Source organism: Populus trichocarpa, chromosome 16, assembly GCF_000002775.5.
Source record: "Populus trichocarpa isolate Nisqually-1 chromosome 16, P.trichocarpa_v4.1, whole genome shotgun sequence".
Lineage (NCBI taxonomy): Eukaryota > Viridiplantae > Streptophyta > Magnoliopsida > Malpighiales > Salicaceae > Populus > Populus trichocarpa.
In genome coordinates this window covers 2268584-2282134 of record NC_037300.2, presented here as the reverse complement: position 1 = coordinate 2282134, position 13551 = coordinate 2268584, and the positions used below count along the sequence as shown (strand labels likewise).

General features: G+C 30.8%; 1 protein-coding gene across 2 annotated transcripts; it reads left to right on the top strand.

Annotated features, from left to right (window-relative positions):
- LOC7464102 (transcription factor ORG2) lies at positions 1-1968 on the top strand. Of its 2 annotated transcripts, none has more exons than XM_024587625.2 (3): positions 1-426; positions 1301-1657; positions 1755-1968. In XM_024587625.2, the coding sequence occupies exons 1-3, from the start codon at positions 118-120 to the stop codon at positions 1878-1880; spliced, it is 792 nt and encodes a 263-aa protein (XP_024443393.1). In that variant the 5' UTR covers positions 1-117; the 3' UTR covers positions 1881-1968. The 2 variants fall into 2 exon arrangements, with proteins under 2 accessions (XP_024443393.1, XP_002323250.2); XM_002323214.4 differs by having other exon boundaries at positions 5-426; positions 1298-1657.
- Positions 1969-13551: the final 11583 nt, after the last annotated feature.

Here is a 13551-nt window from a genome sequence, read left to right as displayed (position 1 = left end):
GGGTTATCTGTGTGTATATATGTGCGTTTGTGATGTGAGTTTTTACAAGTAAAGTCATCATCTATCATCTCACTTGCTTAGCGAACAAAGTATTAATAACCCTCCAACTAATCCACAATGTTAGAAGAATTATCTCCCATCAGTTTGTTCTCAACATTTGGATGGCCCTTGGAGGAAGCCATAAGCCATGAACAGCTCTACAGCTTTAGAGATGGTGAAACTCCAGAGTCATTTACTCACTTCCCTCCATCTCAGCCAGATGTAAGACAGCTTGATCGCTCCACATCATTCACGGCCCACAGTGGAAGCGGTGACCCTAGCATGGCTAAGAAGCTTAACCACAACGCTAGCGAACGTGACCGTCGCAAAAAGATCAACAGTTTGTATTCTTCACTCCGTTCACTACTTCCTGCAGCCGATCAAAGGGTATAGTTCTCGGTTAACCCTATATATTCTTGCTCTTTAATTCTCTATGCTAGCTTTTACTCCGTGATCGCGCCATTGAGTCTGCACAATATTGTAGCTCAATCGGATTCCATAACCCTCTTATTGTAAGAGGTTTCGGATTCAAACCATCTTAATTATAATTATCAAAATCATCTCAATTTAAAAAATTAAATTATTATAAATTTGAAATTTAAAATTTGCATATTTCCACTACTAAGTATACTTAATTTTTTTATTAGATAAAAAAAATTAAAAAAATTTAAATTTTTAATCTTTTGATCATTAAAGTTCTAGCACCATATTAAAAAAAATCATTTTAATTTAAAAATTTAAATAGTTAAGTGAGGTTCTAAGAATAATTTATATTATTTTTTAAAAGTAAATAGCTCAGTTCATAATAATCAAGTGGCAAGGAGTAAATTAAAAGAAGAGTATATTCCTAGTTTAAATTCTACCACTTGTATTTTTCAATTCACGTGTAAACACATAATCAAATAAAAACCTCAAGTTGACGAGCTCTTCCTTGTAGTTTGGCTCTTGAAAGTGATCGTTTACGCATAAATCACATCTATTAATAATGTGTTGATCATGATATAAAAAAACAAAAACAAATAAACTAACTAGCCAAAATTAGATTTTTTCTTGGTGTATGGGAACACGATTTGAATTTTTTTCCAGAGATATCTTAAATTTGTAACTTCTTGAGAGGCTAATTAGCTAATGAAAACACTTGGTAAAGTTTAGTTCAAAGAGGAGGGTTTTAATAAAACATAGTCGCAAGTTTTTCTCAAAGAGGAGGACATCATATTCTAAGGTCTTAATTTTGATTTTTGTGATGATACTCTTCCAGAAGAAATTAAGCATACCGTATACAGTTTCACGTGTGCTTGTATACATACCAAAACTTCAACAACAAGTGGAGAGACTGATTCAAAGGAAGGAGGAGCTTCTATCGAAGTTATCTAGGCAAGCTGACGATTTAACTCATCAAGAAAATCAAAGAAAAGGCACCATGTATAGCTCTTTATCATCGGTATCGGCGAGCCGGCTCAGTGACAGGGAAGTTGTCATTCATATCTCAACTAACAAGCTCCATAGAAGTTCATTATCAGAAATCTTGGTTAATTTAGAGGAGGCTGGACTTCTTCTACTAAATTCTTCTTCCTTCGAGTCCTTTGGAGGCAGAGTCTTCTATAATTTACACCTTCAGGTATCATAAAACTTGCTTATTTATTATCATATGTGCTCGTTTGTTATTGTCCTTCCCAGAGTTTAGGTTTTAATGTTTTTTTTTGTGGACTCCACAGGCCATGGAAGGAACTTACACAGTAGAGTGCGAGGCCTTGAATGAGAGGCTTGTGTCCTTGTGCGAGAAGAGGGAGTCATTGTTTCCATTAAATTCAAGTTCTCCATATTCCAACTGTGTATTCTAGTTACATGTACAAGAGTTTAAGATAATTTGTTTAGATACTGTCGCAAAAACCTTCTAAGTATTTTACCTAGACAATTTCAAAGATATAACCCTCAATGCATGATGTATTTTTGACAAAAAAACTCTTCAGAATACTCGCTCAAAGTTTAAATTAAAAAAATTAATATAGAGAATGAACGTTTTAACCACTAGATGAACCCTTAATCTTGGTATAATTTGTTTTAGAATGATATTATTGATCTTACGCCATAGTTTGTTAATCTCACTCCATAATATACTATCATAACTTAAATATATGAAAATGCCCTTAATTATACTTTCCATAAATGATGATAGCTAGACTATTCATAAATAATGATATTTAATGCTAGCATTAATACATTTATATCTAGAAATATAGTTAATATAAAGTCTTGTTTTGTAATTAGGAAATTCAAATTTTATCTTTTTTTTTAATCATAACCTATCACCAAATTTAGTTTTATATTTATTTTTAATTCAAGATATTATCTACTAACAAAACAATTATTTTTAAAAATAAAATACTGTAATTAAAATTATAAAAGCTTCAATTTAGATAATTTTTTTTTTGTTATTTGATTTAATTTTTAATTTTAATAATGAAAAACCAATACTGTAATAATTTTTTTATCTAAAAATAACATATTTCTTAATTATTAAGGGATAATGAAATCTATAAAGTGGGATTAACATTTTATGTAATGGGAATGAAACATAGCAGGGGGTACTTTATGTTCAAGTCTATCGGCCTAGGTATTTGTACCAAGCCCATCGTGAAGTGGGCTCAAGACTGAGAGACGATAAAAAAAAAAAACCAGACTCTTGGGCCGAGAAGAAATAGACTCCATTTTATATGGTACTATCCTACATTGCAACATAATATATATAGGCCCAAAGAGGCTTGAACAAATAATCTAATTTGGGCCTTTATGGGCTTAAAGGTGTTACAAAATTTGTCAGACAATACAACAAATAATTAAACGAATAATTTGATGCTGGTGACGAATTAAGCTTGTCCTACTTTCTCCACCATCGATAACACCAAAAACTGACACTAATCATTTAGATGGTGGTCCAATGATAAGAGTTTAGGATCAAGAGATTTGATTTCTCTATGGTCTCAGGTTCGAGCCATATGATTGCTCATATGATGGCCACTGGAGGTTTACATGGTCGTTAACTTCAGGGCCCGTGGGATTAGTCGAGGTGCGCGCAAGCTGACCCGGACACCCACGTTAAACTAAAAAAAAAAAAAGCTGTTTCACACTGTATTTTTATGTGTTTATTTAAAAATTTAGTATTGTGTTTCTATATGTGTGGATGCGTTTAATATAAAAATATGTTAAATTGATATTTTTAAGTATTTTCTAATGTTTTTAATATATTAATATAAAAAATAACAGAAATATATATAAAAAATTAATTTAATATATTTTCAAAAAAAAATTATTTTCAAAAGCCAATCTAGGTCACAGTAACAAACATACAGGGTTTCAAAAACAGATTATGCATTGTCGTTGAATTTGAGGAGAAAAGCTATGGGTAATGGTGATTAAAGTCCAATGATGTGATATTTGATAATACATATGATTTTCGATTTACAGCATTATTAATTTCCGAAGGTAATGACAATTTTGGTGGTGTGATAAGTGATTCGAAAGCAATTATATCATCATAGATGTAATACTTGATTCTGAAATTGACTTGGAAAAAAATCTAAGAATTTCTCATCTAAAAATACTTGTCAGCCCTAGCAAAAAATTAAAAAAAATAAAATCATCATGATCCGTCGCTCACTAGCAAAACCATGCACAGCTCAATCTATACTCAAATGCTATGGCTTAGGAAAGCTCCAATTTGCCGAATCAATGGATGATCTTTGTATGGTCTAAAAGTAGCTACGATAAGCCTAGGTCACGACTTGGATTGAACTTTGTACAAGGCACTCAAAAGTTATGTCTAAATCTCGCATGACTGCACAGAAGAAGTGAATCTATATTTCTAAAGGTGGTTTCAGCTTCGAAACATTCAAGTAAAACAGTAAAAGTATACTTACATTTTGTCGAAAATCAATTCAAACTAATAATTTAAATTTTTAAATAAAATTTCAAGATATGATTTACATTATTTTCTAACATGTATTTTTAAATAAAAGCTTTTTTGACTTGAAACTTGTACAAATTTATACTACTTTGTGCTTATTTTTTATCAAATAAATAAGAATAATGAGATTCGAACTCGTAACCGGTTGGTCATAAAAATTTTAATACCATGTCAAAGAACCAATTTAATCTAATAACTTAAGATTTTAGGTTAAATTTATATTATCAAATATAATTTATATTATTTTCTAATATATTTTAACATATTTAATATTTAGTTAAAACCACGATCTTCAAGCTCATATATTGTTTCAAGCTTGAACAAGTTGCAGCATATAAAAAGAATTCATTTAATTTTCATCTTTCACTTTCTCTGTTGTTTTTCTTTTTCTCTTTTATATTCTGTTCCCTCGGTTAATCATGAAAGACATCCACAGGAGATGCATCTAAATTCAATCATTTATCTTGATTGTGATTTACTTAAAGAAAGAGATTTGTAACTTGCTTTGAAGATTAACTTTGGAAACCTCCAAGTAAGAACAAGATAATTAGGTGAGGCTACAAAAAAAACCTATGAAAACATTAAAGACCCTGTTTAATTCATATCTTTTCACCCCTTTTAAAAAGTCTTAAAACCAGGAGTACATGTTGGTTTTTCTCCTCCATGCAAAAGCATACATATCCCTTCAAATCAGCCTCGTTGATTTGGAAAGCAATATCTTAATCTTATTTTAGAATAATATCTTTTAAAATCATCTAATAACAATTTAAATTTTTAAATTGTGATGAGTTTTTGATATAATATTAAAGCTTTAATAATTAAACGGTCATGAATTTAAATTTCATTATCTCCATTCTAATTAATAAAATTAAACATAAAATAATATGAGTTTGTGTAAGTTTCAAGTTCTAAAGGTTTTTAATTAAAAATATATGTCAGAGAATAATATAAATTATATCTTAAAACTCCATTTAATAATTTAAATTTTTAAATTAAGATGATTTTTTGATAAAATATAAATATACAAATAAATACAAAAGAGTTTTAACGTATCAGTGCGTGCATGATAAACAAGTCCGATTGAGTTAGCTAATTAACAAGGTTCATGTGATGTTTTCTTCCTTACTATCGTGACCGAAAACGAATTGAAGGCTAGTCAAAACCCTCCCCTTTCTTAATTTCCTTGATCCCCCTTGGTGCAATTTTGCTTTTAGTAGAGAGAGAGAGAGAGAGAGAAGAAGCTGGTAATTGCACAGGTGCAAAAAAAGGACATAAATAATCAAATTGCAATATGATTTCAAATAAAGGGTCCTAGGCAGGAGATCAAGATTCATCAATGTCTACCATGTTGGGTGAAACATACAGACAAGCACAACACCCACCCACCTGGCTAGCTAGAGGACTGTGGATGGCATGGATCTTATGGCAACCCCCATGTTACCCGGCCGAGCCATCACTGTCCATACGCATATAGACGCTAGCTGGTTGGTAATCTACTAAGCAACGAAATTTATTGAAGGAGAAGTTGATGATCATTTTTTTTAAAAAAAATCATCTTAATAATTTACATTATTTTTTAACAAGTCCAATGAAATTGATAACTACATTGAGTTGTGGCTCAGCTGCTATGCATATCCTTAACATTTTAAAACTATTTTCGGTTGGCCAAACCTTTCCCTTGTTATTACGACTATTTATTTTTAATTTTGTTGTTTTGTTAATGATAATGTTTTTGGTATGAAAAACAATAGAAATAGAGGTATGACAAAATAATCATAAGGATTCTGGTAATGTAAAATAAAATGATTTTTTAAAGTATTTTTCAATTGAAAATATATTTTTTAAAACCAACACATTAAAATCATTCAAAATATATAAAAACAAATACTAATTTAACAATTTCTCATAGGAAAAATAATTTTAAAAATATTAACCACTGCAATACCAAGCAAGCACTCACTTCATCAACTAATTATTGGGGTGAGGTCAAAAGATCGAATTGCTTGAAAGATTGAAAAAGAGAGGAAAGAGGACAGTAATGAATTATACCAAATCATGACCAATAGCCACACATTAGTTAGTTCCCTCTTCAGGACATAAGAGTGGGGTAATTAATGATGCTAATTAACTAACACATGATCCATAGCCTACTTGTTTCGATCCCATCAAGTCCATAAATAGTAAAACATTCCCAGTTTCTTCGTAAATATTCAATTCCTTTCAATTTCTTGTATTTTTACCAAAAACAAATCTCCATTTTATCATATTCTTCTTGCTTCCAATCCTCTGTATGTATTATAGCTCGGCTTCCGCCACTACCCAATTTACAATCTCCTAGAAAATATTTTCAAAGGTGGAGAAAATTAATGTGAATACTCGCTTGATCATCAACATCTAGTAGCTGATATTCTTGGAGATAATCACCTGATGTTCAAATATTTTAGGTTGATAGTAATCATGGTCATGGCCATGGTACGTAACTGTTTTCCTCTTGGTGCTGCCACTTGTTTTGCCATCACCTCCACCTTTTCTTCTTTTTGTTCCAGTCTTGATCATGACCGTGCTTGTTTTCTTAGCTTTTTCTCAAGTAAAAGCACCCTATTAAATAGCACCCAGCCACCCACAACTATGTGATAATACAAAACCATGTTCTCTTCACAGCAATAAAGGATGGTCGACTAAAGAGTAGAGCCTATATATGGAAGAAAAAGAATATCAAATTTCTTGTATGGAGACTTTGTATTATATTTCGACTACGGTTCTCTCTGTGAAGCCATTGCTTTATGAAATTACTTTATTTTCCTTATTTTGAAGATAATTCTTTATTCTTAAGTAAACTGTAACTTAGTTCGAGAATTCAACCTTCAGGTGGTAAATCTATGATGGTTAATGTAAAGGAGGATATCTTGTTGTTGTTGTATTTTGGTTTATGAAAATCAGATATCAATAGCGGAAATGTTAACGAAGATCAATATTTTCTAATTATATACATTTTATATAAAGTAATTTCCTGTAATAGCATGGAAAAACAAAGTCCCAAATGTGAGAATAACTTTTGGGAAACTATTGGAGATTTACTTGTCGATGATATCTCTGTGTTGAATTGAGAGATAACCAAAAGAGGATCAACATATTAAGCCTTTAACATAATTGGCCGGGTTTATATGAATTAAATACTGATGAAGTGACTATGAATAGCTCACTTTTTTTTTTTTTTTTAACTCGGGGTGTCCGGACTAGCTTACGCGCACCACAACTAATCTCCGGACCCACTGAACACCCTGTAAGTCGAGTAGACAGATAAGACACTGCGGGTGTGACAGGCATACACGCTGAAGCTCAAAACAAGGTGACAGAGACAAGAAAACCTTGCCTTTACCGCTGAGCCACAAGCCTCGGTGCATGAATAGCTCACTCTTGCACATATTCTTTGATGATCAGTCGCATTGCTCTTTTTCAGCAATCATATTTTTCATAAATTGAACGGATGAGTATAAGTTAATTGGGATCTTAATTTCTTGATTGCTTTTGAGTTAGGCATTCATTAGTTTTTTTTTTTCCTTATATTTTAACAAGCATGGTATTCTCCAGACTATGTCCTTTCCAGCCCCCTATCTAGTCTTAGGCAAAGCTTTCAAATCAAGACCGATGCCCTTGTGAAATGTTTTCTGGTCTTTTGTCTTAATATCAATTTCAAGTCCACATGATGAAAGATTTAGATCTTTAAATCCTCGTAAATGTCGAGGTACGTCATCTCCTACACATAAAAAGCTTTGTTTATAATCACGAGGGTATACTTCTTCGTTTCCTCAATTTGTTACTTAAATATTATTAATTCAAATCTTATTATTATTGAAGTTTTATATAATTATTAATTTTAAAACTTGTAAAATTAGTTAAGATACATGCAAATTAACTTAAATACCCACATTAATTAAAAAAATTTATTTATGTAGTCTATTTGATTGATTTTTTATTAACAAAATTACTTGGAACTATATTAGCCTAAATATAATGGCTATACATGACACACACGTAGCAAATTGCATTACAACCTTTTTTTTTTATGAAGTTAGAATCATTACAACTCCTTTAGAGGATAGTCTGATGATCAAAGAAATTAGCTCTCTCCAACGATTTTCTAAATTCAAACTTTAAAATCATTATAAAAAAATATTTTTTTCAATATAGTAAACTGATTGATATAAAAGATACATTGTTAAGATCATTTACAGAGAAGACTTAGTCTTAATTATTGGATAAATTAACTGATCAAAAGGTAATTAAGGAAAAAAAAGTGGCCCGGAATATGAAAAAAGAAAACATTTTCTAACTCTTAATTCCTCCATTGCCTCTTTGTAGTCGATAAAATCCAAAATTTGAAGCCTCGTTTCCAAAGTCGGTGACGACAATGTGGCTTCGCCACAACACCATTGATGGAAAAGCAAAGGCGACATTAACCATATTTTTTCACGCCCCTACCCATACTTTGATGGGAAAGTCATGATGGTGCAAAGTCAACCCGTGAGTCCCATTGTATCCCATTGTAGTTTGGATGTTTTCTACAAGAAAGAAATTCTTTTTCAATTTACCTTTTTTACCATCCCATCTCAATTAAAAAATTAACAATGTTATTATATTGACTCACTTATATCAGGGATGATAATTATATGTGATTTCTATGGAGATCTCTCTTTATTTATCTTGATGGAGGTATATACAAAGAAAATCTTGCCTCCAGAGAGGAGGAGAAAGAAAGGAGTACAAATAGTACGTAGACTAGAGGTAAAAATAGGTATCCAAACTCTATATTTGAATTTTTATATATAAATACCTTATTATATTTATAATTATTTGAAACTCGAGATAATTTTTTCGAACTCATAATTAATCATTTAGTTAATAAGATTTTGATATAAATCATCTTAATCAAATATATTTAAATAGTTAATAATAAGATTTAAAATATTATTTATATTATTTTTAAAAATACTAAAATAATTACAAGCGGGGGTCAATAGTGGATTCAATGCAATGCGTACACATTCATGCATGCTTTAATTTTGTGGAGATAACGAGACAAGATTGACACTATTTGGTACGTAGTGGAACAAACGTAGAAATGGTAATGGAAAGGGAAGAAAAAAAACCCAACTATTTCTACATGTCAATTTTCTGGTTTTCTTGCCAAGATTGACACTATTGCGTGAAAACACAAGGACGTTGAAATAATCTAATTGGTCAGGAAATAATAACATAAACTAAGAGAATGATATATATATATATATATATATATATATATATATATATATATATATATATATATATATTGGCAAGAAAGAGCTCAAGAGAGTCTTCAAAGAGAGGGTCCTTGTCCAGCCTATAATCCCATCCACCCATTTAATAAACTGGGACCGATCGAGCCCTTTTGGAGACAAGAATGAGAAGAATATGAAAAGAAGCATCATAAACGTCCATTTTACAAACCTAACTAGCTAGTGACTGAAAACGAAAGGACGTAAAAGTTAAAATCATTGATTCCCTTTCCTTGCTTAGAACCTCTTGGCAGGTGGCGCCCTTCTTTTGCAGGTAGGAAGATGCATTGTATTGGCATAAGAAACATGTAATTCATGAACTTGGATTGTCAATATGGGTCCTGGTTTGGAAATGCCCTGACGTGTATATATCCACATTTGCAACAGCACCGACCTGAGAAACCAGTGTTCGTGCGTACGTGGCTTGGATTTTGTGGGAATCTTATATATCGCCATTATTGCAAACACTGTGTTGTACAGACCTTCACTATACAGTCCATGCATGGATACCAGCTAACCTCGTTATTATCCATCAAGTATAATCCAACCATATTTGATTTATGAAATCTATTTTGAGAAATTAGTTAATCACACCATAATCTATTCATACTATCCTTGCACGTACCGGTGAGTCGGATTCTCTCTTTTTTTTAATTACTTTTTTTTTTATAATAGTTGAGTTTTATTTATCATTATACATAACTCTATTAAATATATAAAATTTGTCAAAAATAAATAAATTAAAGGGAACATATAAAAAAACAAAAGATATATATTTTACATATTTTCGCTCCATATATATCCTCTGATGGATCCAAATATAATAAACCTAAAAACCCCTCTAAAAAATTCATTTAAAATAGACTTAACAACAACACCTTTTTAGGTCAAGCTTGGTATCCCGAGCCCAAAGTACAACAGGGGCCCAAAAAAAATGGGCTTGAGCGTGGTAGCCCTAGCCCAACACCCAAAGAGTAGCCCGAGCACAACTCCCAAGAGGGCATGGGCTCGGGAAAGAATCCTAAGCCCATGTAGGGCGCATGCCCTGCTAGGCGTGCATCCCAGCACCCTCGTGGGCTTGAGCTTCCATGTCTGAGCCCAACATGTTCGGGCTCAGGAGCACGCCCAAAGCCCAACATGCTTAGGTCTAGGCAGCGTATCTGAGCTTATTTCTCACCTCTAATAGACCCAAGCCCAACACTCGCCAGAGATTTTTCTGGGACACCACATGGATCTCTCAATATTTTATACTGATCTAATACATATTATCTTGAGTAGAATACAACTCAAAATATCACAAAGGTGAAATTACACTACAGTCTCTCCTATCCACAAAAAGATAAGATTCATAAGTTATAAATACACCATGAATCCTTCAAGTAAAAGGTTCACGATCTCTTCATTCTTTAGTGTGTGTATATATATTCAAAGCATATCTCTCTAGAATATTATTGTATTTTTTCTTTATATAAAGTTATTGATTTTATTATCGGAGAATCCACACGTCCATCAAAGGAGACCAGGCACCAGTTATCAGTCATCTGACTTACCAAACATCACTTATTACTAGTTACCAGCCCTCTGGGCTTTTCATATCAAGTCACCAAATTCCTTGGCTATGGAAAATGGATCATATTGTTTGAACTAAAAGATCAGCTAATTATCCAACACATCAACCTTATTCATAAACATCTTAGATTTTAGAACTCATCAACCTTAATATCAGAGTCAAGTTTTCATATCTTAATTAGACCTCGTATTTCAACTATTTTTTACCCAAGAATATTAAAAAAAAAACATCATATAGACATTTAATTAAAACTCTAATTTGCAACAATAAAACACATTTTAATCACTCTAAAAACTCAAAATCAAATCAAAATTAATTTGAGGTCCTGTCTATTTTTCTAGCACTATTAAAGATATGTTTACTTACACTAAGATCATCTCTTAAGTTCATCTCTTAAAACCAAGTAACTATAAACTCCAGGACCAAATTTTTTGGTAGTTAAAATCAGGCCACTCGATAGCTTTTTTTTTTCTTAATTTTTTTAGTGATATTTTCTCTTATTTCTCAACTTTCAATGACTAAAATATGAATAAAAATAAAGATTAGGATTAAAATATAATAATATAAAACAACATGGATAAAATATACAAAAAAAAATGATTAATGAGGGATGAGATATAACTTTTGCATGTCTTTTATGGAAAAGAGCTATGCTTTTTCTTTTATGTCAATTATGGTCCTTTATCTCTCAATTTATTTTTCAACAAAAAGCTAAAACTTTATTTTTTAAAATTGATTGTTAATTTAACATAAAAATCTAGTGACATATAAAGAAAGAGAGGGAAAAAATATCATAATATTTTCAGTGTATAAAATAATGGAAGCAAAACTTCAAAGGATAAAATTAAAAAGAAATGAAGTTTAGTGACCAAATTGTAAATTGTGCAAAACTACAAGGACTAAAAATTAAAAAAATTCAACTGTAAAATATGAGTTTATACACATTTATTTTTAATAGTGATAAGATAATTTGTTTTAGTTTTTTTTTATTATTAAGAGTTAATGCTTATTTGGTTAACACGAATATAAAAAAAAAAATTGATGAAATTGAAACAAGTGGGCGGGCGTGAGTTGTAGCCCATCCCATAGCTAGCCTCGATTACCAATATATATATATATATATTCAATTTTATTATGCATGATTATTTTCAAAGTCAGAAAAATAGAGTATTTTAATGTTATTTCTCATTTTTATGTCAATCCATATAGCAGTGGGTTGTTACTTCTTTTTTTTCAAATCTTTTAATGAAGTTTACAGATAGAGCTTTATTTATAATGTGACGTGTTGACTAATATATCCATGTTTTTTTTTGGTCAAAATCTCAATCCAGCACTAACAAGAATTAATGCGTTTTGAGAAGGTTACAGTAGTTAATTTTTAAAATGTTTTTTATTTAAAAATATATTAAAATAATATATATTTTATTTTTTAAAATTTATTTTTGATATTAACATATTAAAATGATCCAAAAATAAAAAAAATTAATTTAATTTTTGTGAATTTTCCTAATCATTCCCAAAAAAATAAAAAATAAAAGAGGGCGTCAATTTAGAGCATTCGTATCTACCATGATGTACTTACCAAAGCAGCTTTAATGAAAAGGAAATTAACAAGGAAAACGACACCGGCTAGATAGTCATTAGACTAGTTAATAATTCCCACCTATATACACTAAACCTCCATTCTTGCTGGAGAGAAAAGATGTTACGTGTATGGGAAAATATTCATTAAGATAGCGAGAGGTTCATAGTATTCGTGGGAAGCCAGTCATACACTCGTTAGAGTAATGGCAATTATGGCATTATCATCGACCTCTTGACTTGTACAATCTTATGCAAGGGGAAAAATAAAAATAATGTTTATGAATTATCCATCTAAGGCTTGTAACTTAATGGGTAAATATGTATTCCCTCCATTTTTTTCTGATAATATTTACTTATTATTTTGCAATAAATAAAAGATAAAGACAATAGGGATGGAAAAGACATGTTTCTTTCTACTTTCTATCTTGAAAGTATGAAATATCACTTAGAATTTATCTCATAAACAAACTTATTCTATATTTTTATTTTTGTCTCTTTAAGCAAATATGTTTTGTTTTTATTATTTTTTATTTTTTCTATTTCTACATAATAACCGGATGAGATTGTTTGTTTTTTATGGATTATTTATTACACCAGTTTTCAAGTAATAATGCATAATCCACTATATATATTATACTGTGATATCATTTTAATAAGATCTAGTTCTCAAAATATGGCAAAAATAAGGTTTTTTTTGGTAAGTTCAGGGGTGAACCTAGACCGGAGACAATATCCAAAGAGCACCACGAGTTCTTTTTTTTTTTTAGATTAATGTGGGTGTTCGGACCAGTTTGTGTATATCTTAATTAATTATGTGGACTTTAAAATTAATGATTATATAAACTTCTCATGATGCATGAAACTCAAATATACTCATTTCCCCCATGGATATATGATGCAAGGAAAAAGACTCCCATCAGGATCTCTATGATTGCTGTCACTAAGATTACAATATGCCCACTTTGGTAATTCTCCGCCTATTAATGGACAAAAATCAAAGTCAGATACATAGATACTTTAAATTCATATATGCAATGCTGTAATGTATTTGTCAATTTTCAAGGAGTATGAAACTCCTT

What these genes read in the sequence shown, in the direction of transcription:
- LOC7464102 (XM_002323214.4), top strand. Translation starts at nt 118, where the DNA reads ATGTTAGAAGAATTATCTCCCATCAGTTTGTTCTCAACATTTGGATGG. An exon ending in TTCCTGCAGCCGATCAAAGG is followed by an intron (nt 427 to 1,297) that starts GTATAGTTCTCG and finishes ATACTCTTCCAG; the next exon opens with AAGAAATTAAGCATACCGTA. An exon ending in TCTATAATTTACACCTTCAG is followed by an intron (nt 1,658 to 1,754) that starts GTATCATAAAAC and finishes TGGACTCCACAG; the next exon opens with GCCATGGAAGGAACTTACAC.